This window comes from Lolium rigidum, chromosome 5 (assembly GCF_022539505.1).
Source record: "Lolium rigidum isolate FL_2022 chromosome 5, APGP_CSIRO_Lrig_0.1, whole genome shotgun sequence".
In the NCBI taxonomy this organism is placed as follows: Eukaryota; Viridiplantae; Streptophyta; class Magnoliopsida; order Poales; family Poaceae; genus Lolium; species Lolium rigidum.
The window spans coordinates 238,907,617-238,933,272 of NC_061512.1; the positions used below are offsets into that span (position 1 = coordinate 238,907,617).

Genomic DNA, 25,656 nt, shown 5'->3' on the forward strand with positions numbered 1-25,656 from the left:
ATTTTCATTTGAGCAAGTCTGGTGGCCTAATAAAATCCATCTTTACGGACTGTTCTGTTTTGACAGATTCTGCCTTTTATTTCGCATTGCCTCTTTTGCTATGTTGGATGAATTTCTTTGATCCATTAATGTCCAAGTAGCTTTATGCAATATCCAGAAGTGTTAAGAATGATTGTGTCACCTCTGAACATGTTAATTTTTATTGTCCACTAACCCTCTAATGAGTTGTTTCGAGTTTGGTGTGGAGGAAGTTTCAAGGGTCAAGAGAGGAGGATGATATACTATGATCAAGGAGAGTGAAAGCTCTAAGCTTGGGGATGCCCCGGTGGTTCACCCCTGCATATTTCAAGAAGACTCAAGCGTCTAAGCTTGGGGATGCCCAAGGCATCCCCTTCTTCATCGACAACATTATCGAGTTCCTCCCCCGAAACTATATTTTTATTCCGTCACATCTTATGTACTTTACTTGGAGCGTCTCTGTTTGTTTTTGTTTATGTTTGAATAAGTTCATCATGCTTGTGTGGGAGAGAGACACGCTCCGCTGGTTCATATGAACACATGTGTTCTTAGCTTTTAATTTTCATGGCGAAGTTTCTTCTTCGTTAATTTGTTATATGGTTGGAATTGGAAAATGATACATGTAGTAATTTGCTATAATGTCTTGGGTAATGTGATACTTGGCAATTGTTGTGCTCATGTTTAAGCTCTTGCATCATATGCTTTGCACCCATTAATGAAGAAATACATAGAGCATGCTAAAATTTGGTTTGCATAATTGGTCTCTCTAAGGTCTAGATAATTTCTAGTATTGAGTTTTGAACAACAAGGAAGACGGTGTAGAGTCTTATAATGTTTACAATATGTCTTTTATGTGAGTTTTGCTGCACCGGTTCATCCTTGTATTTGTTTCAAATAACCTTGCTAGCCTAAGCCTTGTATCGAGAGGGAATACTTCTCATGCATCCAAAATACTTGAGCCAACCACTATGCCATTTGTGTCCACCATACCTACCTACTACATGGTATTTCTCCGCCATTCCAAAGTAAATTGTTTGAGTGCTACCTTTAAACAATTCAAAATTTATCACCTCTGATTTGTGTCAATGTTTTATAGCTCATGAGGAAGTATGTGGTGTTTTATCTTTCGATCTTGTCATTTACTTCGACGTGACTTTCACAATGGACTAGTGGCTTCATCCGCTTATCCAATAATTTTGCAAAAAGAGCCGGCAATGGGGTTCCCAGCTCCGATTAATTAACTTGCATTAATAATTCTCTTCACATGTTTTGCTCGATTCATCGTTAGCAACTTAATTTTGCAAATAGACACTCCTTCATGGTATGTGATTGTTGGAAGGCACCCGAGGATTCGGTTAGCCATGGCTTGTGTAAGCAAAAGGTTGGGAGGAGTGTCATCCATAAATAAAGAAAAACTAAACTAAAGTACATGTGTAAACAAAAGAGAAGAGGGATGATCTACCTTGCTCGGTAGAGATAACGTCCTTCATGGGAGCCGCTCTTGAAAGTCCGGTTGATGAGGTAGTTAGAGTGCCCACTACCATTCGTTGACAACAACAAACACCTCTCAAAACTTTACTTTTATGCTCTCTTTATGTTTTCAAAAACCAAAGCTCTAGCACAAATATAGCAATCGATGCTTTTCCTCTTTGAAGGACCTTTCTTTTACTTTTTATGTTGAGTCAGTTCACCTATCTCTCTCCACCTCAAGAAGCAAACATTTGTGTGAACTGTGCATTGATTCTTACATACTTGCATATTGCACTTGTTATATTACTCTATGTTGACAAACTATCATTGAGATATACATGTTACAAGTTGAAAGCAATTGCTGAAACTTTATCTTCCATTGTGTTGCTTCAATATCTTTACTTTAAATTATTGCTTTATGAGTTATCTCTTATGCAAGACTTATTGATGCCTGTCTTGAAAGTGCTATTCATGAAAAGTCATTGCTTTATGATTCAGTTGTTTACTCATGTCATTACCATTGTTTTGATCGCTGCATCCACTACATATGTTTACAAATAGTATGATCAAGGTTATGATGGCATATCACTTCGTAAATTATCTTTGTTATCGTTTTACCCGCTCGGGACGAGCGTAACTAAGCTTGGGGATGCTTGATACGTCTCCGACGTATCGATAATTTCTTATGTTCTATGCCATATTATTGATGATACCTACATGTTTTATGCACACTTTATGTCATATTCGTGCATTTTCCGGAACTAACCTATTAACAAGATGCCGAAGTGCCGTTCTCGTTTTCTCGCTGTTTTTGGTTTCAGAAATCCTAGTAACGAAATATTCTCGAATTGGACGAAACGAAGACCCAGGTTCCTATTTTCACCGGAAGCATCCAGAACACCCGGAAGGACCGGAGGGGGGCACCGGGCCCCTGCACCATAGGCCGGCGCGGCCCAGGCCCTGGCCGCGCCGCCATATGGTGTGGCCACCCCTTCGACCCTCCCGCGCCGCCTCTTCGCCTATATAAAGCCTCCGTCGCGAAAACCCTGATGCGAAAAACCACGATACGGAAAACCTTCCAGAGCCGCCGCCATCGCGAAGCCAAGATCTGGGGGACAGGAGTCTCTCGTTCCCGCACGCCGCCGGAGCGGGGAAGTGCCCCCGAAGGCTTCTCCATCGACACCGCTGCCATCTCCACCGCCATCTTCATCACCGCCGCTCGCTCCCATGAGGAGGGAGTAGTTCTCCATCGAGGCTCTGGGCTGTACCGGTAGCTATGTGGTTCATCTCTCTCCTATGTGCTTCAATACAATAATCTCATGAGCTGCCTTACATGATTGAGATTCATATGATGATGCTTGTAATCTAGATGTCACTATGCTAGTCAAGTGAGTTTTACTTATGTGATCTCCGGAGACTCCTTGTCCCACGTGTGTAAAGGTGACAGTGTGTGCACCGTGTGGGTCTCTTAGGCTATATTTCACGTAATACTTATTCACCGTTGAATGGCATAGTGAGGTGCTTATTTATATCTCTTTATGATTGCAATGTGTTTGTATCACAATTTATCTATGTGCTACTCTAGCAATGTTATTAAAGTAGTTTTATTCCTCCCGCACGTGTGCAAAGGTGACAAGTGTGTGCACCGTGTTAGTACTTGGTTTATGCTATGATCATGATCTCTTGTAGATTGCGAAGTTAACTATTGCTATGAAAATATTGATGTGATCTATTCCTCCTACATATGCATGAAGGTGACAAGTGTGCATGCTATGTTAGTACTTGGTTTAGTCTTTTGATCTATCTTACACTAAAGGTTACTAAAATATGAGCATTATTGTGGAGCTTGTTAACTCCGGCATTGAGGGTTCGTGTAATCCTACGCAATGTGTTCATCATCCAACAAGAGTGTAGAGTATGCATTTATCTATTCCGTTATGTGATCAATGTTGAGAGTGTCCACTAGTGAAAGTCTAATCCCTAGGCCTTGCTCCTAAATATCGCTATTGCTGCTTGTTTACTGTTTTATCGTGTTACTACTACGCGTTACTACCGCTGCGTTACTACCGCTTGTTTATCGTCCCGGGCAAAGCACTCGTTCCGGTGCCGTTGCTACTACTTATTCATACCACCTGTATTTCACTATCTCTTCGCCGAACTAGTGCACCTATTAGGTGTGTTGGGGACACAAGAGACTTCTTGCTTTGTGGTTGCAGTGGTTGCATGAGAGGGATATCTTTGACCTCTTCCTCCCTGAGATCGATAAACCTTGGGTAATCCACTTAAGGGAAACTTGCTGCTGTTCTACAAACCTCTGCTCTTGAAGGCCCAACACTGTCTACAAGAATAGAAGCTCCCGTAGACATCAGTAATCAGCAAAATTGAAACCTCACAGGACAATTGTTGACATATCATGGCAAAATATTTACTTCTATATAGTAGAAACCAGTGCTGGGTTGCAGACCATGCATCTACGATTTCAAAAGAACTGACTACTAGCCAAAAGCACCTCACGCAGGAGGGAGACCAAACCAAAAGATCAGGGGTTCATGCAGCATCAAGGACTCTGTCGACCACGATCTTGCGGTAGAGCTCGTAAGAGACCCAAGCATCAATGGATGCATAGTCGATGTTCATCTTTGGAAGTGGGAAGTCCCCCCACAGTCTGTGCCGATGGTGGTGGAACTTCTTCTTCATATCACCGTACGATGAATCAATGAGTCTGGCTGCCATGGTAGCCATGCCAGCCCTCTGATGACCAGTGTACTTGAAGTACTCCGTCCTGAAGATCGACGTAGTACTCACGAGGAATCTGCATGTGCCATGACCTCCACAGAACTCTCGTGTCACCACGGATGTCAACACTCGCAAACGTGATTCCTTCTCCAAAGAAATCGCAGATAGCCGGAGCGTCCCACGGCGCAGCACTGCAGTAAACAAAGTAATGTACTAGTCACAGATCGAGCATATGAACTAGGAAACAAATTAGGGATCAAGTAAAGTAAAAAATGAAGTCACAGATCGAGCATATGAACTACTCAATCAAATGAGGAATCAAGTAAACTAAAAGGAGTCACGGATCGAGCATATGAACTAGTCAATCATATGACGAATCAAGTAAACTAAGTAGCAAATATGCAAAGAACCTACAGAGGAGACGAAGATGAAACAAATTAATAAATCGGGAACAATGTCTAGCAGATTTAGATCGGGAATGTACTCGATATTCGGGAACAATGTCTAGCAGATTTAGATCGGGAATGTGCTGATTTTCGGGAAGATTGTCTAACGAGAGTCGAAGAGAGACACAACGGCGGAAACTAAAAAACCCCAATCGAAAGATTCAAAAAGGGGACTTACGCTGCGTAGTGGAACACCAGGCACATGTCGACGCATGCAGAGTTGAACCACGGCGATCTTCTTCTCGTCCTCGGCTCGATGGTTGGTGTACTCGAAGTCGAAGCCCACGAACTTGTGCTCGTCCTCCTTGAGCCACTCCGTGTACATGTCGAGGACGCAGCGCACTTTCCAGGGGTCGTTGGTGTAGACCACCTCCAGTTCCCCGCCGTCGTGGATGTGGACTGCGCGCGTGCTGGACCAGTAGTGCAGTTCCTGCTCATCCATGTCCATGGCGACGCGGCGGCGGGAGACGAATAGACTGAGGGAGCGGAGACGACGAGAAGTGGGGAAACCGGGAAGCGGTGCGAATATTGAGACGGTACGGGGAGGGGAAGGGGATAAAAATCATCCCCATTAATTACTCCGTGCGAATATTGAGACGCGTAGACGACGAGAATATTGACGCGGGTCGTGACTTTTGACGTGCAGTCAAACCGACCAGTGGGGCCTGCGCATTCGATCGTGTTGTCACGTCAAAACCCAGCACCGCCCATTTGCCCTCCTCTTGACCTACCGAAATTTACTCCACGATATAACTGGCCATCATATCACGACCTCCTTCAGCCGCCGCCACAGCTCGCCACGTCTCTCGCCGGCGAGACTTGTAAGACTCTCGCTCTGCATCGAGACCAAGGATGGCGCCTACTAGTGGAGTAAGTAAATAAAATGTACGTCTCGCGATCGATCGTTGTTTCCGATTTGTAATCTTTCTTCATAATTTTTGCAGTGTCCAGTTTGCTTTGACAAGAAGGGGATGTGCGGCGGAGGGGAGTCACGTTAGGTTTTTTCGTGCAAACACTACAAGAGGGTTTTGAGGAGAAGACGGTACATGCACTTATAAGTTTAAAATTCATTCAGATGTTTTATTAATTCACCGCCACATCAAAGTTTAACACGTGATCCTAGTAGTTATTGCTAGTTTAGTACTATTATTCATATGTGTGTAATAATTGTTGTTCACCATATGTATTAACCGCTTATTTATGGTTGAGTTTTAGGATAGTTGTGATAACTTTTACGTTCATATGAGTTTTACGATAGTTGTAGCTGTTAGAGATAGAGGTATCGGTAGTTCAGTCCTATACCGATAGAAGTTCAGATATGTGCTGATAGAAGTTCAGATATGTGCTGATAGAAGTTCAGATATGTGCTGATAGAAGTCCTAGATACATACGATGTATTACTTGCGCAACAATGTACCTCCCCTATATATTAATGAGATCTGGGAATAGTTAACTTACTTTTGTATTAACTCTACTGAATTTAGGTCATCCCTTGCTACTATAGACCGTATTTCCTTCAGAAGTATGGTGTCCAGACCTCCGACAGGACAACTTTTGAAGCTGCACTTAGAACCAAAGATGGCCATGCATTTGTTGTTAATGTTACCAACGAGCTGGCGAGAACCTATATCAACGGAAGATTTTGGAACGAATTTGCTAGAGTGTACAATTTTAAGGTTGGCATGGAGTTAATTTTCAGAATTAAGTCATCCGGTCAGGATACTCTTGTAATAACTGGAACCGAACCACTAATCCATCCAGGTAATTATCCACCTTTGGACAGAATGATTGATCATATTAATTATTCCATCTTATGTCGATTATTTTAATTATGCAGCTTACTACCAGTTGTCCCGTACGAAGCGTGACATTGTTGACTCGCTCAGTACTACTGATGGAACAATGATAAATTGGAGGATGATGCATACCGTCATTCTTCAGGTGGACAACTTGGACTACCTTGTTGAGTACCACAATGCTCGGAGATTATGATCAAGGAGCACTAGTTGTCCCAATGCTTGCATACTCGAATTGGACAAAAAGCAAAAATTACAACAAACACGTGGTAAGCGGTAGATCATGTCATTTCATTAAGTTTGCGACCTACATTACGTACAAGTGTTAACTAAACTATGTCCCTACTTGTTGGAACAGAAAATCCCTAGCCGTTTGGTTCCTAAAGATATGGAACAATATGGTGCAATCAGTATTGTGTGCCATCCCGGTACTTTGGTGCGTGCGTCCTACGCAATTTCTTCGAACGATGGTCGTCTGCGTCGGTGGGTGGAAGGAGTTCATGGACAAGGAAAAGCACCTTCAGATGGGTGACAAGATGTTGTTCTTGCTTTACCTGGGAAATGCAGGGGTTTACTTGTTTGCTACCCATGTGCCTGAAATCGATCTGGAGTAGCTAGTCAGTGATTCATGGTGCCCGTGTGTCCAACTATGCAGCCCCTTTAGGTTTTAATTAAGTTGTAAGACTCTTTATGCGATTGTCGATTTTGCTTGTGTTAAAACAATAGTTAGTCATATCGTGCTGCTGGTTGTAATCATGTCAAGTGTCGATTAATTAAAACCATTGTCAAAGTTATGTTACCGACACGTTGGCTTTCTTATATCTGTCCATATTTTTGCTTATATTAATTTGCTCTTAAACCCTTCTGGATAATTCAATGACAAGTTCGAGATCGTAAACATCTAAATAAGAACATTTCAAATGTTTGGAACAAAACATATAGTTGTATGCATTACATGTTTCTATCAATCTACATCACTATCTTCTTCTGAACTTTTTCCCTCGTCATCATGTATGTTCTCTTCCAATATGAGACTATCTTCCTGATTCTCTAGTTCATCTTCGCTCATATCCATGTCAACATTGGTACTATCTTCCCCATTCTCTAGTTCACGAATTGTACGAGCATCATGAATACGTACAACTTCAACGACACGATGATCATCCTCCTCTCGCTTCCACCTCTGCTTCCTCGTCTAGGTCGACAACATCATGAAATGTATGGTCGATCGAACCTTCATCCTCCTGGTATGCGTCTTCATTCCGTACAAATGCATCATCGTTACCATCTTCTAATTCGGGAACGTCGTACACGTGTCTATGGCTGAACTTCTGCACCACTTTCCACGGATCACCAAACTTTGTATCCTCCAAATAGAAGCATGTTTCAGCTTGACTGGCCAATATGAATGGTGAATTCTTGAACCATAGGATAGAAGTGTTAACACTTTTAAAATAACCATCATCTTTTATCTTGGAACCCTTGCCCGCAAGGTCGAACCAGTCGCAACGAAACAAGTACACGGACCTGTCACCGTGCTTGTTACTCCCGTACTTGCAGTTCAAGAACTTCTTGCAGAACACCATAGTACTCGGTCTCATCTGCATCACCAAAAGATCCCTTAGTCGCTACGCCTGAATTTTGAGTCTTCAGGTCTTTATCCCGAGTAAGCGTGCGAAACCTCGCACCCTTTACGTTGCAACCAGCGTATACTACTACACGCCGGTCTGGCCCAGCAGCCGGAGACTTCAAATCTTCCGATGCATTGTCCAACTGTCTCACATGGTTTGCAAACCAACCTGCAAACTCTCTCTGAACCGTCTCCTCGATGTCACGCACACCCCTACCTCCCAATTCTTGTCGGAATTCACTGAAACATAGAAAAAACACATATGAAATACAGGACAATTATGTCTGCAACATTGAGAAGTAGTTATTAAAGTGAAGCTAACTACTTACTTGATATAACGTTCGACATCGTCACAGTTGTTCAGCACATACCAAACCATTTTGTCAAAATGTTTCAAAATGGATTTCCCAAGACCTTTAGCTCCAACTGAAAATACTTCCATCTCGTCACGATCAGGTTTTCTCCGTATGTCTTGGTTCCTATCATCTTTGTTAAATCTTGTTTCTGTGCCATCCTTGAAAAATCTAGAGCAAAAAATCAAACACTCATCAACAATGTAGCCCTCTGCGATAGAACCTTCGGCCTTGCTTTGTTACGGACCGTAGACTTTAGATAACCTAATCTTCTCTCAACTGGATACATCCAACCATAATGAACAGGACCCCTCAAAAGAGCCTCCTCGGGAAGATGAATAGCTAAGTGCACCATTACATCAAAAAAGCTGGGGGAAGAGCTTCTCAAGTTTGCATAGGATCACAACAATTTCAACCTTCAATCGATTCAGCACATCAACTTTCGGGGTTTTGGCACACAGACTCCCTAAAAAATCTTCCTAGTTCCGCAATAGCCACATACATTTCCTTAGATGCAATTCCCTTGAGCCCAGTCGAGCAACACTCGCTGCAGAAGTATGTGGCAATCATGCGTCTTCATACCGGTAACCTTACAACCATCAATATTCACACATCTTCCCCAGTTTGCGCAATATCCATCTGGGAACCTAGTGTTTGCCAAATACCTACACAAATGTCTCTTCTGTTCCTTCGAAAGCGTCCACGGTGCAGGGGGCTTCGCATAAGTTACTGCTGCATCATCATCATCATCATCCTTCACATCATCATCATCCTTCACAATTTTCTTCAACCAATACTTCTTCCAGATTTTGAATTTCTTCAAATCAATTCTAGCACTAACAGTGTCCTTATTCCTGCCCTCAAGTTCAAGTAGTGTACCAACAATATTGTCACATATGTTCTTCTCAATATGCATCACATCTAAGTTGTGAGCTATCTTAAGTTCTGTCCAGTACGGTAGATGATGTAAGCTGACTTTCAGGTGCCATGTTGGTTCACCGGGTACAGTTGCACGCTTCCGCTTTCTACTTATTGGATTTTTCCCATGTTGAAAATCCTTAACCCTTTCTACCTTCTCAGCTACCTCTTTGGGTGTGTACTTCCTTGGTGGATCTCTAGGCTCAGCTTTACCATTGAAAAGTCCGCTTCTCCTGTATGGGTGACCTTTATCAAGAAATCGCCGATGCCCAATATATCCAATTTGTTTTTCAAAGATTCATAGCAAGGATTCTCATCGCAATGCACACACGCATGAAATCCTCTTGTGCTTCGGCCTGACATAGTGGCATATCCAGGATAATCATGAATAGACCAAAGAAACGCAGCATGCAATGGGAAATATTCGTCCGTGCATGCATCAAATGTCCGCACACCACTCCATAGCCGCATCATATCTTTTATCGTTGGCTGCATAAATACATGAAAATCTTTCCCCGGGGAATACTTTCCGGGGATTAGCAATGCCATCATGTAATTCGATTGATCCATGCACATCCATGGTGGGAAGTTGTAAGGAATCACAAAAACAGGCCACATACTGTAAGGATTACTCATACTTCCAAAGGGACCGAAGCCGTCTGTGGCAAAACCTAGTCTTATGTTACGAGGATCTTTAGCAAACCAATCAAACCTGCCATCAAAGTGCTTCCATGCCTCACCATCGCGAGGTGCCTCAAGTACATTGGGCTCAACAACCCTCTTCTCTTTGTGCCATCCGATATGTGTCGACATTTCCTTTTTAACAAATAGTCTCTGCAACCTTTTAATTATAGGAAAGTACCTTAACACCTTGTGAGGGATTTTCTTTTTTCCGATGAGGGTCTCTATATCTTGATAATCCACAAACATGGCAGTTCGTATCGTCCTTGTGATCTCCCCAAAATAAAGAACAATCAAACTTGCATGCATGAATTGTCTCATAACCAAGCCCAACATCGGAAAGAACACTCTTAGCATCAAGCATATGATTTGGGAAAGTCCACATCCGGCAAAGCCGTACGTAAAAGCTGAAGTAAGAGATCAAATCCTCTCGTTTGTTATCCGACTGTATGATTTGACATGAATGAGCTTAATAATGAACGACAACCTAGTGAAAGAGGTGCATCCCTCATAAAGTTCTTTTTTCGCTGACTCAATTAGATTAGCATACAGATTTGGCAGGTCATGACCTTTATTTCCAGACTTTTGCAGTTCATCGATCATACTAGACGAATCATCAACATAACAATCACCATTGTCTTCCTCTTCATCGTTGTCACTATCATACGCACCATCATCGTTTCTATCCCGCCCTTCGTCATCACTAAAACCTTCCCCATGTCTAGTCCATCTTGTATACGTCATGAACATACCCGAACAATTGCGATGATCCTCGATCGTTTTTATATCCCGACGTATCGGATTTAGGCAGTCCTTGCAAGGGCACAAGATTGGTTCATCCGTATTGTCCAAGTGTTCTCGCGCAAACTTGATGAAATCCCTAACACCTGCCATGTACTTTGTTGTGAACTTCGGGTGCCATCAGTTATCCAACTTCGATCCATTGCCTACAATTCAGTTAAGAATATGCCAACGTTCTTCAGAACAGATCTTCACAACTGATTAAAAAATCTAGACCTAGCGAACAATCAGGAGAACTCACCGATGATGCGTCTCGCCGCCTCCACAATGGAGCCTTCACGGATTTCTTCTCACCTCGACGAGAACCCTAGTCGATTCGACTGTTAGCAAGATCACCTAGATAGGCCGTGTCTGCTAGCGGCGCGACTTAAACGAGGCACCCGCGGCCGACATAAATATTAATAAGGAAATTATTATGTCGTAACATCTAGATCACACCATTGAAATAAATATGTAGAATAGACTAGTTACGGATCCAGATCAAAACTCCATATCTACCTTAGCGGTAAGACTCCGCGTCGGTCACGCCAAAGCCCTGGTTCGATTCTTCCAAACCACAATTTTTACTTAATTAAATATGTTCCTGACAAGTGGGTCACGCATGATATATAAAAATAATAACATTTAATAAAGTAACTTAGTATTATTTCGTCACCACGATCTTTGATTTCGTCACCTATTAACAGACACGATGGAAGCCCTTCCCGCTTGGGTAATGGGTGACGATTTTTTGTTGACGAAAAATCATACCGTCAAGCATTACCTTAAATGCTTGACGAAAGATGAATTCGTCACCTATAAGGACACATCCATGACGGTATGCATTTTTGTCACCAGGGTTTTCGTCAACAAATCCCCCATCTCTTGTAGTGTCTGTGCATGTATACTTGCTGGTGTGCACATTTGTGCATGTGTTCTAGTTTATTTGCACAAGATTTGTATCTGGATGGCCCTAGCTCTAGTGGTTTTTCTCTTCTGCTAGTGATCCTTGGTGAAAACCAAGTGATGATCACCCCTTGAGCATCTGCTCACTCCCATGACCTGTGTCATGCATGAATAATGGATTGGATCCACTGGATCCACTCCAGGAACTAGGTATACCTTGTTCCAGCTCCTAGAAAGAAATATTGTGTTGATGCAGTGCTTCTGGTTGGTTTATGTTCACAGCCCTTCACCTCCAGCTCTTGGTTGATCTCCTCCTTATGTCACCATTCTTGTTGGTTGATTACTTGGTGGTTTTGGTTGGATGGTTGGGTTCTGTGATGGTAGGTGTTGTTCTTGAGCAAGAACATGATGAACTCTATCCTATTTCTTTCTCTGGTTGCCTGGTGAATATTTATCTGGTCGACTATGCATTATTTCTAGGGTTTGTGCACCATTTATACCTTGGCTACTTCTTCTCTGGCCATGCCACACAAGCCAGGCTTGGCCTGGTGACTAAGCCATGCCTTGTTGTTGCTTGCACAACAACTCATGAGCAGTGTACTCATATGTTGAAACTTGAGCCCCTGAGTGTGCTCAGGTTTGGTCTGCTCCATCTTATCCTTGTGTTGTCCTTGGTTTGGACAAGCACAAGTGTACATGATACTTGGTTCCATCCAACTACTTTCTGGCTTTCTAATAAACCCCTGAATAGTATTTTTGTTTTGTTTTGCAGGTTTTGAAGGTGAATATGACTACAGAAGCATTTCTTCCAAGTCATTAGTCTAGGATTTTAGTTTAGGATCAAACAATGTAATCTTCCTTTTATTCTGTTAATTTTTTATTCAATTCTTGTATCAAAAATATTGTAAAGACAATGTATGTGTGTGTATATTAATAAAGCTCAAGGTTTCTCTAAGAGCTTAATTATACTTGTAATAATTCTATTTCTAAATATTTGTTGTATTCATATTTCAATTTTAAATTCAAAGTCTTTTGAATTTATAAGTTGTATTAAATTATGATTTCATTTTGCATATTACTTATTGTTTATTCTTGAGTTATCAATTTCAATATTACTTGTCAAATGAAATCAAATTCCAAAAATCAACAAGATACAAAAGAGTGCATGTCAAAATTCATAACTCAACTTTTCTATGTCCTATTTGATTCGAAATATTATTGTTATTTGCAAAAACATTGTTGTAATAACTTGAATGATTTTATTATGTGCTTGAAAGTACTATTCGGTGTTGTAATAATAATTAGAATGATTATTGTTTCCTTCAAACTGTTGTGAGATGATGAAATTTATGATATGTCATATGACAGTTTAAAGGGTTGGGATATAAGGGTTGCGTTTGAGGGTTTTAGTCTTTGCCCCAATTTTTCAACCTCTAAAAGTGTCAAAAAATGCCCATTCTCAACCCTTAAAATGGTTTGAGGGTTTGAGAGTTTAGGGGTACTACTAGTGATGCTCTTAGGGTGCTCGTCCTCACATACTCCCGCTGGATCAAATCAATAGGAAGTAAATAATGGATGAAAGATAAAGGTATTTGTCATTTGTTCATATATGCCTGACCAGTGACCACTACTATCCCATCTCAAGAATATAGGTGGTGGCGACGGATGGGGATTTAGTGACTGGTTGTAGGCCAGTCACGCGGTAACTGGACGTTGCATCCGCCGGACGTTCTCCATCCAACGGCCTCTAATCAAATGATTCGAAAATTTTGCTAATTTGTCTTTTTTGCTACGTTGAAAATACAAAGTATTTTTGATTGAAATTTTTTCGTAGTTACAACATGATACGTTGGTAATATGTATATTTTTTGTTTTGAATTTTTTGATAATTTTGAATTTTCGTTTTCAAAATCATCAAAAATTCAAAATAAAAAATGTGCATATTACCAACGTATCATGTTGTAAGTATGAAAAAATTTCAATCAAAAATACTTTGTATTTTCAACGCAGCAAAAAACACAAATTTGCAAAATTTTCAGATCATTTGATTAGAGTCCGTTGGATGAAGAACGTCCGGCAGATGTGACGTCCAGTTACCGCGTGAGCCAGTCACTGAATCCCCATCCGGTGGGGACGGCAGCTCAAGGTAGCGAGCGAGGCGGGCACTTTTTTTATTCCTTTCTCCGTTTTAGAAAAAAGAAGTTTGGGGCTGTTCCTTCGATACTTCGAAAACACCACAATTCAAGGGATACTAAAGTATCAATACTGCAGTTTTTAGTCACAGCCAAACACATCAAAATATTTGAAACTGTGGTAGTTTTGATAACTATGATATTGCTCAAATACTTCTGAAAAAACTTTGCTACCAAACGCAGCCTACACTTTCTACCTTTGTTTTCCTGTTTTTTTGCGGGAACTAGACAGCATCGCCTTTGCCGGCCTACCTCTCGTACATTTCCCAGTGACATTTTGAATATGCATCTACCGATGATAATACTAAACACGGGGATTCGTAATAAATAGCTCTTTTTAATTAAAAAGCTCTCGCTCCCGATTTCATTGAAATGAAACCAAAAGGTATCTAGCATATTACAATTCCCTCCCACTTGACGTACTCCTCACCTCCAGGATACAAAAAAATTCATACAAGCTACTTCATAGTAATAAATAGCTAGCAACAAAGGCATCATTCTGTTAATCAGTTTATTAACCAGGGCACTTAGATTGGTAGGTAGATATTGCATACCCAATAATATATCAAACCTTCGACGACAACACACGAATGTAAACGTCCCAATATATATCAAGAACAAACGACTGAACTGGAATTAACGCAGCTAGGGTGAGCACAGTACATATACGTATTGTTATTGGTCGCCGAGTTGCCGATCATCAGTAGTGGTGAGTAATGTCCTGCATGCGTGCGCTGCACGCACGGTTGGGTAGTCAGAATGCCTTGATGTAGCCCCTGCGCGGGGTGGGCGTCCCGATCTCCAGCTCCATCTTCTGCAGCTCCGCCAGCACCGGCAGCGTGCTCACCGTGAGCATCGCCACTGCCGGGTGGCTGCTCGCCGACGCCTCGGCCACCGCCTGATCCGCCGCTTCCTCCGCCGCTGCCGCTGTGTCGGCCGCGTCATCGATGGACGTCGGCAGGACCAGCGCCGACGTGCCGGGCTTCCGGTAGCAGAAGTAGAGCGTCATCTGGGCGATCCCGAAGAAGAAGCCGCCGACGTTGGGGAGGGTGACGTAGATGTCCTTGGTGAAGAGGCCGTAGAAGAACCAGGCGACGGCGCTGAGGGTCAGGAAGAAGGAGAGGGAGAAGGGCATGTACTCGGCGCTCTTGGTCTTGATCACCACGAACTGCATCGAAGAAAATGAACCTGGCTTGTCAGACAGATCATCTGACATCGACGGACTCACTCAAACATGTAGAATAATGGCTTACGATGACGCTGAGGGGCGCGACGAAGACTGCCATGGAGAAGGCGAGGCAGACGCTGCCGAGGACCTTGACGCGGTTGGGCTGCGGCACGAGGAAGACGGTGACGGCGACGATGAGGGAGAAGGCGGCGACGTTGAGGAGGAGGAAGGAGGCGAGGGTGCGGAGCCTGGCGGCCTTGGGCGCGTAGATCAGGTACATGAGGATGTAGGCGGACTCCACCACGCAGCCGAAGGCGTTGATGGTCAGCAGCGGGCTGGAGTTTGTCTTGACGAGCCCGTACAGGATCCACAGCGCGCAGCTGAAGAGCGCCACCACGTACGGCACCGAGCTGAACCCCTCCGTCGACTTCTTACGGTACACCCGAAGGAACGTCGGTCTGTGCATTCATGTATGTGTGCATTCAGTCAGGAAAGGTACTAATCAAACTCATGCCGATCATGATCACAGCAGAAAATGCTAAAGAATGTAATCTGAATGTGTTACACATACATCGGGGCGAGGAACACCAGGAAGGAGATGATGTTCCCTGAAGGAAAAAGGAAGCAGAAATGGCAATTTATGTCAGTAAGAATCATGTCAGAAAACAAGGGTTTGTGAACTATGTAGTACCAAGCGAATACATGCATGGTCAACACTTGCATGTCAACACCTCAACAGCATGCATGCCTACCTACCTAGGATGCCAAAGACAGAGGCCCACGGGTTAACCATGGAGAAGAGCGCTGCCATCCTGACCACACGAGCAACCGACTTAACCAGCTAGTGTAAGACACCGTAAGAAGATCAATGGAGATCGACGAAAGTCCGATATGTGTTATATCTCTGTCTGTTCTTCTCCTTCGCAGCTAACTCAGCGAAGGCAATGCTTGTGTGGTCTTTCCTAGGGGAACGGGTCATGTTTATATAGCAGAGGGCCTCGACCCCGCTCCTCTCTCCGGCCAGCTAGCCCTCTACCATCGATGACTAGTGGAATTCCAGGGCAACATTATGCTAGCTGCGGCCACCATTGGTGAAAAGTTGAGAATGCAAGTGTGTCTCCGGCTCTCCGCCGCGTGTATCAGCATTTGGACATTACCAGAAACCAAAAGGCTGATCAGTTACTGCCATACTACATGTACCACGTGTAAGCACGTAGCCCTTACGAGGACATGTGATAGAATTTGAAGTACAGTAGTACTACCATATACAAACGTGCACATTACATGACTGATCTACAGCTAGCATGCAGTTAATCACTTCTGGAAATTCGGCGTGTACAATAGCAATGCCATGATGCAGACTTGGTGTTACTACTGTGTCCGTTCACTGAACATGCACCCAAACCAGTGGATCCATGATCTGAATCACCAACAGGATATGATCGACATATCCCACTCAAAAGATACGCATGCAGCTACGGGTAGCTGAAACAGAAACTTGCAGTGGCCGGCGTAGTCAGGATTAGGCATTTTCAGTTTCGGTGCATCTGTGGCCTAACTCACAGCTAGACTCGCCAAGGGCAGTCACCTTACTTCAAACTTTTATTAGACGCGTTCGATGAATTTATCAGATAGTGAAAGGGTTTAAAATTTGCATCTGCTTTAGTGCTGTTTCATTGGGTTTAATTGTGTTTCAAAATCCACCCCGACGTTTCATTGTGCTTCTAAGTTCAGATACTGAATCTTGTCAAACCAAACCCATTTTAAAAGACACCATCGATAGAAATAGACTAAATCAAATGGGATGTTAATCTAATCTATATTAACACATGGGGCCCATTCAAATTTAGGACTGAAAATTAATCCGGTGTTCTAATTGATTGGAGAGTGAGTGCTAGTGGTGTCGCAGGCATAGTATCATGTACATGAAAAAATGCAGAAAGATACTTTCATGTGTCATACCTTAGGGTTCTTTTCCCGGCCGAGATTTCTGAAATCTCACCGAAAACTGGTTATTCCGGTTACCACAGAGAAATCTTTGTATCGAACGAAATATACCGGTATTTATATAATTTGCTCAAATTCACTACAGGAATCTGCCAAGATGCCGACGGCCTCCAGCCCTCGGCGTATCACCGCCTCGCCCTCGGCGTACACTACGCCGACGGGGCCCCTCGGCGTAGCTCCTCGGGGAAGGTGGGCCTCGGCGCATGCCACTTGGCCCTCGGCGTAGCTCCGCCCGTCGGCGTAGACGAAGTGGCCCGACGGCTGGCTCCACCCCTCGGCGTAGTGGCCGTCGGCGCAGGTCGCTAACCGGCACCGTCAAGGTGACGGCCGTTACGGCTACGCCGAGCGCCGCACCGTCGGCGTACGGTGACGCGTGGCGAGCCCTGGTCGACCTTGGCGGTCGATACGCCGAGGGCCTCCCCGTCGGCGTAGTTGGACGCGTGGCGCCGCCTCGGTCGCTCCTACCTCCCGATACGCCGAGGGCCTCACCGTCGGCGTACCGCAACACGTGGCGCAGCCTCGGGCGATCCCGGCGCCCGTACGCCGAGCGCCTCCCCGTCGGCGTACTTGGACGCGTGGCGCGGCCCGGGCGTCCCCGGGCGACGGCCGCTACCCCGAGGGCCTCCCCGTCGGCGTAGGCTCGACCATTTGGTCCATCACCGGACGCGTGGCGCGCCCCGGGTGATCTCGGGAGCTACCCCGAGGGGGAACCCGTCGGCGTAGAGGGTACCATTTGGTACATTTTTTTCGTTTTTTGTCGTTTCGCGCGTTTTCCGATTTGGCAGGATACACAAGCACATATAATTCACATGAAATTCATAGGCATGAAGTGCAAATACATATAACATCAAGTGCATACATAGTGTCATAGTGCCATAGGTTGCATACATAGTGTCATAGTGACATAGGATGCATACATAGTGCCATAGTGTGCATACATGCATGGTGCCATAGTGTGCATAAGATACATGGGACTACTAGAGGAGCTCGTCGTCGCTAAACACCGGCCGATTCCTTCCGGTAGAAGCTGCGGAAGAACCACCGGGAGAAGGACCGGGAGAAGTACCGGGAGAAGTACCGGGTGTAGCACCGGGAGAAGGACCACCATGATGAACCGGTGTGATCTCCCTCCCACCACCCTCGGTTTCCGGAACATCCCGTTCCCTACACACATGTTCCCGAGATGTTAGCAATTTGCGAGGCAAAGGAAAGCCGTAGTATTCGGTTTGGCGAAGAACTTACCGTTGTTCTCCCATAGTACTCCGCAGCGAAATTTTCCTTCGATGGCATGTTTGGCGCCGGCCCCGGAAAGGGAGGCATCGGCCCTAAATCCATCGTCTGTCCAGCTTGATTGGCCACCATCGACGCCTGCAAGATAGTTTACATGTCGAGTCTTTGAAGAAATGAAGCATCAAACTAGGGGAAAGTGGGACTTGTCATCATTTGCGAAAACAAAGGTTGGAACTTACATGTATATATGCCATGTACTCCATGAAGTGCTGCTGGTGTCTGGTTGAAGGCCACCCGATATTCTTGATGAGCGACCACGTAGGCCGCCTCGAAGTCGGGCTACAATTTCACAAATTCATGTCTCGTTAGCACTTAGCAATGTATGAACGAAAGTCGGAAAGAGGATGGAAATGAGGGAAACTTACGTCGTATGCGGGTTGTTGCCGAGCCCGGCGACGAGGCGGGAGAGGGGGCTGTCCTTGGTGAGTCCCGCCTTGAGACGCGTGAAGGTCGTGGTGAGGGTATGCTTGACGGCCTTGTTCAGCATGGCGAGACGGCCATGCGGCAACCCTCCGGACGACAGGACCAACGACTCCTCGTCGACCTCCGCGCTCATGGGGTCATCCACCTCCGGGTGACGATGCCTCACCATCTCGCAAGTAGTTCTCGACGTCCTCGGCGTAGGTGCCGAAGTACTCGGGGAGCGAGGGCCGAGGCTGCGAGAGATCGGGCTTCTTAAGCCGCATCTTGTTGTATATCTCGAGGTCGACATCTCCTCCTCGGGTCCTAACGCGGCCCTCTCGCATCGCGAAAGGAAATGTTGTGAGTACCAACTTTGAACCCGAAGGAAAATAAAATGTATACATACCGTCTTCCCCTTGTAGCGCTCGTAGCCGAGGTTTCCCCCACAGTGTGTGCCACCGTCGCCTCGGTTCTCCGCGTTCCGCCTCGCCACGGCCGCAAAGTCCTCGTCCATCTTGAGCCACCTCGTCCTAACCATCTCCTCCCATGCCTCGGCATGCGGCTCGGCCCAATCGGGGATAACCTGAAAATGCAATACTCAACTCAATCTAATGCAATCGCAACTTAGTAGCAATGTAGAATCTCATTGACATTTTACTCACCGACATGTAGTCCTCCACCGTCATCTCGTACTCGGCCTTAGCATTCTTACCGACAATGTCCGGCTTATGGACCCTCTCGCCTCTCTCGCCCGAAGTGACCCGCGGACGTGATCCTTTGGTTGTACCACACCTGCGGTGTCAACCTCTCACAAGTCGCCCGCAAAGTCCCGTCTCGCGGCCGCCTCCTCAACCTCGGGCGCCACACGATAAAAACACTTCAATCATGCAAAAAACAATTGTGAGATTCATGAGTTAGAACATTGGGGTCATCAAATATGAACGAAGCTCGAGAAAATATGTCTTACCCAAAACTTTCTCATCACGGCCTCAGCAGCCGTCGGGAAGCCTACGCCAGGGGCACTCTCGTAGTCCGTCCAAGTAGTGGCTAGCTTCATCTCGCCAGCTGGGACAGTGCCGAGGGGATAGTACTTGCCCGGCCGTAACTTCCTAAGCAAAGCTCCAATCATGCTCGCTAGGCGGCGCCCCTTGACCCCCGGAGGAAATATCCAATTGCTGCACATGAAAATCAAACATTAGCACATGAAAATCAAACATTAGCACATGAAAATCAAACATTAGTACTTGAAAATCGAAATTGCCAAATTAGTACACTTACTCGGGGCCACCGAGGAATAATAAGGGTCTTCGCCTCATGGGTCTTAGGCTCCTTCCTCTCGTCGGGGACTCTCGCTTCCCCACGAATCTTCGGTGCCTTCGGCCGCCCATCCTCCTCCGGAGTCTCAAACCCGCGGCTAGAGTCCTCCTCGGCTCTAGACTCCGTCTCCGCCTCCTCTCTAGACGTCCCCTCCAAAAAGAACCCGAAGCAACGTCGCCTGAAGCCGAGGGTGGTGGCTCAAAGTCCGGTCCTCCCCAGCCACCTCCACCTCCACCTCCACCTCCACCTCCTCCCAAGCCACCTCCGGCTCCACCACCTCGTCCCCGTCCTCGTCCTCGTCCTCGTCCTCCTCCTCCTACCGCAAAGTCCTCGTAACGCGGATTGCGACGCGGTTCCCTCTCACTCCTTCTAACATTGTTCTTGCGTTGTTGCATCTTCTTAAGCAAGCTCGACGAGTCCTCCTTGCCGCCGCTCATATTGTTCAATCACCTGCATTGAGAAAGAGAAAACAATTAAGAAGCATGTTGAAAAATATATAAATAGTAAGCATAAAGACACTAAACAATTAAGAAGCATGTTCAAGAATATATAAATACTAAGCATAAAGATACTAAACAATAAAGAAGCATGTTGAAAAAAATATAAATACTAAGCATAAAGACACTAAACAATTAAGAAGCATGTTCAAGAATATATAAATACTAAGCATAAAGATACTAAACAATAAAGAAGCATGTTGAAAAAAAAAAATACTAAGCATAAAGATACTAAACAAATAAGAAGCATGTTGAAATATAAACTCATAAAAGACCCTCACCAGCCGTCATCAATCTCATCGTCAATCTCATTTTGTTTCTCCTTGCCACTATCACTATCACTATCTTTTGAGTAGTAAGTTGGATTTTGATAGACGGGTGGAGGCTCATCATCGCTATCATCTTCCACTTGTAACTTCTCGAGCATATCTATGTCCTTTAGATCCACCACCGACTCACCACGAGTTTCGCATCGTTCCCGAGGTCCTCTTCAAGAACACATTCTAACTCAAAGTGCCCGAAGTCCTCTTCCTCTTGATAGAAAATTCCCTCGTATGTTACGGGGTCAATGTTGTTGTAATCGTCCTCGGAGGGAATCGGTAGGTTACCATGTGGCGATACCTGGAACACGACTTCCCAGCCGTTGAGGGCCGCTTTCCGGCATGGGTACGGCAAATAATAAACTTGCTTGGCTTGGTGAGCAACAATATAGACATCGGCTCCGGTATAGGTGGTGGAAGGCTTAACTTCAACTAACCCAATGGACTTGGTAATTCTCTGTCCACCTCTTGGGTCGAACCAATGAAACTTGAACACAACGAGATTGATTTGTTTGTTTGTACGGTTGAAGGTCAGCTCGTATACATTCTCTAACCTCCCGTAGTAATCAAAGGTATCGGATCCTTTAGTGAAGACACCAGTATTTATCGTTTTTGGATTCGCCCGGCCCTTCCGGTGTGTCTCTCGTATGGAATCGAAACCCATTCACGTCATACTTCTCATACTTCATGACGTCACTGAGTTACAACCTTGGGAAACACATCTCAACTCATCTGTCATCTCAACGTTTGCATCAGCTCCCTACAAGCACGGTTCAAATTTGTTGTGTGCATTAGTTACGTGGAATAACAGGGACAAGTCACATATTGGAATAAGAGGGACAGCTTAGACATTACTTTTTTCATGAACCAAGACACAAAGTTTATTTTTACTTCGGAGCACCCTCTTTCAGCAGAGTCTCCAACTCCGCGCCCGTGGGATCGCGCGGAAGCCACCACTCGTTCATCCGTGAATTCGCTGAAAGGATACAATAAGCATTAGACCGAGTTGAGTGTAGGTGATCGAAACTAGATACAATAAGCATTACACCATGTTACCTAATGAAATCGTGACCGCCATCGTCGTCGTCCCCCCCACCACTTCCTTCATGTTCATAAGCACATAGAGCATTATGCAATCCTTCTCTTCCCTCTCCAATCTATATTTTTGTCCTTTACCAGCCTTGCCACCGGGACATTGGAATAGTTGAAGCTTGGGGTCATTCATGGGCACGTCGACATTGTAACGAGAGACCGGGTTATGCGAGTGGGAACTTCATCAGATAGTACGTTGTTGCGGCATCCGCCATCTCCCGAAGGCACGTTGCCTCAGCTATGCATGCTTCAATCTTGGCTTTGTTTCCAGCTATCTTCCGAATATACTTGAACTCTCTCTCAATACAAAACTGCCACCGAAACCGCACCGGGCCACCCAAGAGTGCCTCGTTTGCGAGGTGCACAATGAGATGTGCCATCGGAGTAAAGAAGCCTCGGCGGAAAGATCATCTCCAAATTGCATAGCAACTCCGGCACTTGAACTTGCAGCTTCTCAATAACCTTAGGACATATCTCGCTTAGCACGTAGCGTGCGGAAGAAATGGCTCAACTCCGCGAGCACTCGCCATATTTTCTCGGGAGATACCTCGAAGCATCACTGGCATCAGCCGCTCAATCCATATATGATAGTCGTGACTCTTGAGCCCGGTGACTTTTCCCGTCGAAAGATTGACTCCCTTGCTCATATTCGAACAATAACCATCAGGGAACATCACAACGTATTTTAGCCACTTGAATGCCTCCTTCTTTTGGATGGAATCAAGGCGTAAGTCGGCGTGCGGCTTGAACCAATTCTTTCGACGGCCGTAGGACGTTGCATGTGTAATTTCTTCCTATCACAGAGCTTCTCAACATCGACTCTAGCCTTGACATTATCCTTTGACTTCCCGGGAATGTTTAGGCACGTGTGAAATAAGGACTCCGCGACATTCTTTACGGTGTGCATCACATCGATGTTATGGGGAAGTTCGAGGTCCTTGTAATACTCGAGCTTCGTTAAGGCTGCCTCGTGAGTCCAGCTTGTGCGTTACACCATATCCCTCAAATTGATGGCCAGCTTCCGATGCCGCCGGCACGAGAGCACGTAGCTCGGCATCAACAGCCTATACCATCGAACTTTGGCACCTCTCGTTACTTCATGCACAACTTTGCCTTTCTTGAAGTTCTTTTTGTCTTCTCCGAACGGATGCCTCCGTTTGAGGTACCGCCGATTCGTGTCAAACGCAACATACTTGCGACCCTTATTTAGCCAAAGGAACTCAAGTCGATGCCCGCACACCGGGCATGGCCATTTACCACTCGTACACCATCCGCATGTTAGGGCGTACCCGGCATGTCATGCATGGTATACCGCAACCAAACTTTCATGCGAAGTTTGTCTTCGATGCTCGGTCGTACGTCAACGTCCCGTGGTGCCAAGAGTGGTTCAAATCTTCCACAATCGGCCGCATGTAGACACTCAAGTTCTTCCCCGGTAATGGGGCCCCGGAATGATCGCCGACGAAACATGGTCTTCCTCGTCATTAGGACTCCGGGAGGGAGATTGAGCGGAATTACAAACACGGGCCAACAACCGTAATTGGAATTCGACATACCATATGGATTGAAGCCATCCGTAGCTATCGCAATTCCGACATTCCGAGCATCTCGCGCCATATGGGGGTATTTTCTATCAAAGTTCTTCCATGCATTGCCATCGGATGGATGTCCCATCTTCGTCCGCCCTCGATTGTCCTTTATTCGAGTCCCCATCTTGTGCCACGTCATCCGTTTGGCGGTCTCCTCGCCAAGTAAAGCCGCTGGATTCTTTTTATGAATGGGAGATACCGAAGAATCGACTTTGCGATCTTTGACTCGCCTCACCCGACCATCCTTTCCCGTTACCTCTTCATACCTAGAGGCCTTACAAATGGGACAAGTACTTGTCCTCCGCAAACTCGTTTCCTGAAGAGAACACAGCCATTTTCACAACAGTCTATCCTTTGATAATCCATGTTGAGCGCCGACATGAGTTGCCTCGTCTCGTGCGGGCTTTTAGGCGTGACAATGCCCTTTGGGCAACATGTTACCAGTTGTTCTCAGACTTGCTTCGAAGCCGTCACGGGTGGTGTTGTACCGGGTCTTGTCGGCTAGACATTGGGAGATGGCATCGAGCTGAGAAATCTCGGCGCCATCGTACAGAGGCGTCTTAGCAGCGGCTATCATATCATAGAAGGCCTTCGCGGCCGGCTCTGGTTCCTACGGTTCCGGAGGTTCCTCCGGTTCGGCGGTTCCTCCCGTGAAGGTGGCGACTCCGGCATGTGGGCATCGACAAGATCATCTAGAAAGTCTCTAACCCCATCGTACTCATTGCCATTGAGCCGCCGCCGCATCACCTCACCTCTGTCACGTTCGTGCTCATCAAAGTCGATCTGCGTGACGTAACGAGGCATATACCCATATTGCGTAAGGTGTTTAAACATGTCATCCTTTCCACGACGGTGATGCTTCAAGCAACGATTGCACGGGCAAAGTGGCTGAACCTTCTGTTTTGTACCACGCGCCAACTCCTTCACTAAATGCCAAGTCTTCCTTATCCACTCATCTGTTTTATTAGTCGCACTAACACGGCCGGTGTACATCCATCCATTATCAGCCATCCTCTCGCTCTATTGGAAGCCAAACGACAAGCATAGCATTTATATCAAATAGGAAAATGCATCATATTTTAATTTTTTTAACAGGCAAAACGAATGCATCAACCTACATCTCTACTAGGTGGGCTCCTAGCAGCCGCCGGATCCGTAGATTGAGTACGTTCTCCATGCTTACCCGGTCTGAGTCAGATTTCGGCAAGCACCTCCCCGCTGCTCTCCCGATACACGTCTCGCCAAAAAGACAAGAGGATGTGCATCCGGAGAACAACGGTGAGGCGCTGCCGAAATCCCGACTCGGACCGGAGCAGAGCATGGAGAACGTACCCAACTACGGATCCGCCGACTCGTCCCGTAATGCCGCAAGCGTTACGGTTGAAAATATGCCGACCACTAATGCATATTTATCCGCGTAACGCTTGAGGACGGGAAGTGACACCTAGGTGACGCAACTTGACTTGGAAAATGAATCTAGTGACATAAATAAAATGCGGAGAAGAAGTTGGAAATTTTGCTCACCCTCGGCGGTGGGAGAGAATCACGGACACGACGGAGCGGTCACGACGGGGCGGTCACGACGGGGCAGTCACGACGGGGCCTAGTTAAAACAACAATAAAATTAGTCAATGCAAAAAGTAAATAGCATATTTCTATTTCCAACTATATTTTGTTTTCCAACTATTTCTATTTCAACAACAAAACCATATTTCTATTTCCAACTATATTTTGTTTTCCAACTATTTCTATTTCAACAACAAAACGTAAAACAATAACAAAATCATATTTCTATTTCCAACTATATTTCGTTTTCCAACTATTTCTATTTCAACAACAAAAAGTAAAACAACTACAAAATCCTATTTCTATTTCCTAGTACTAAATAGCTAGAAAAATAAAAATAAAGAAAAAATAAGTGAGGTATACCTCACCGCCGCCGGCCATGGTGGGTAGGGCGCCGGGGTGGAGGAGGAGGGGCCGGTGGCCGCGGAGGTGGCGGGTCGGGCAGGAGGGGGTCGGGTGGGGAGGGGGCCGGCCTGCCGCGG

General features: G+C 45.5%; 1 protein-coding gene across 1 annotated transcript; it reads right to left on the minus strand.

Annotated features, from left to right (window-relative positions):
- Positions 1 to 14,680: 14,680 nt before the first annotated feature.
- LOC124656283 (bidirectional sugar transporter SWEET11-like) lies at positions 14,681 to 15,905 on the minus strand. Its single transcript, XM_047195057.1, has 4 exons — positions 15,851 to 15,905; positions 15,666 to 15,702; positions 15,180 to 15,552; positions 14,681 to 15,094 (listed from the first exon to the last, which is right to left on the minus strand). Exons 1-4 carry the CDS (start codon positions 15,903 to 15,905, stop codon positions 14,681 to 14,683), a joined length of 879 nt encoding a protein of 292 aa, XP_047051013.1.
- Positions 15,906 to 25,656: the final 9,751 nt, after the last annotated feature.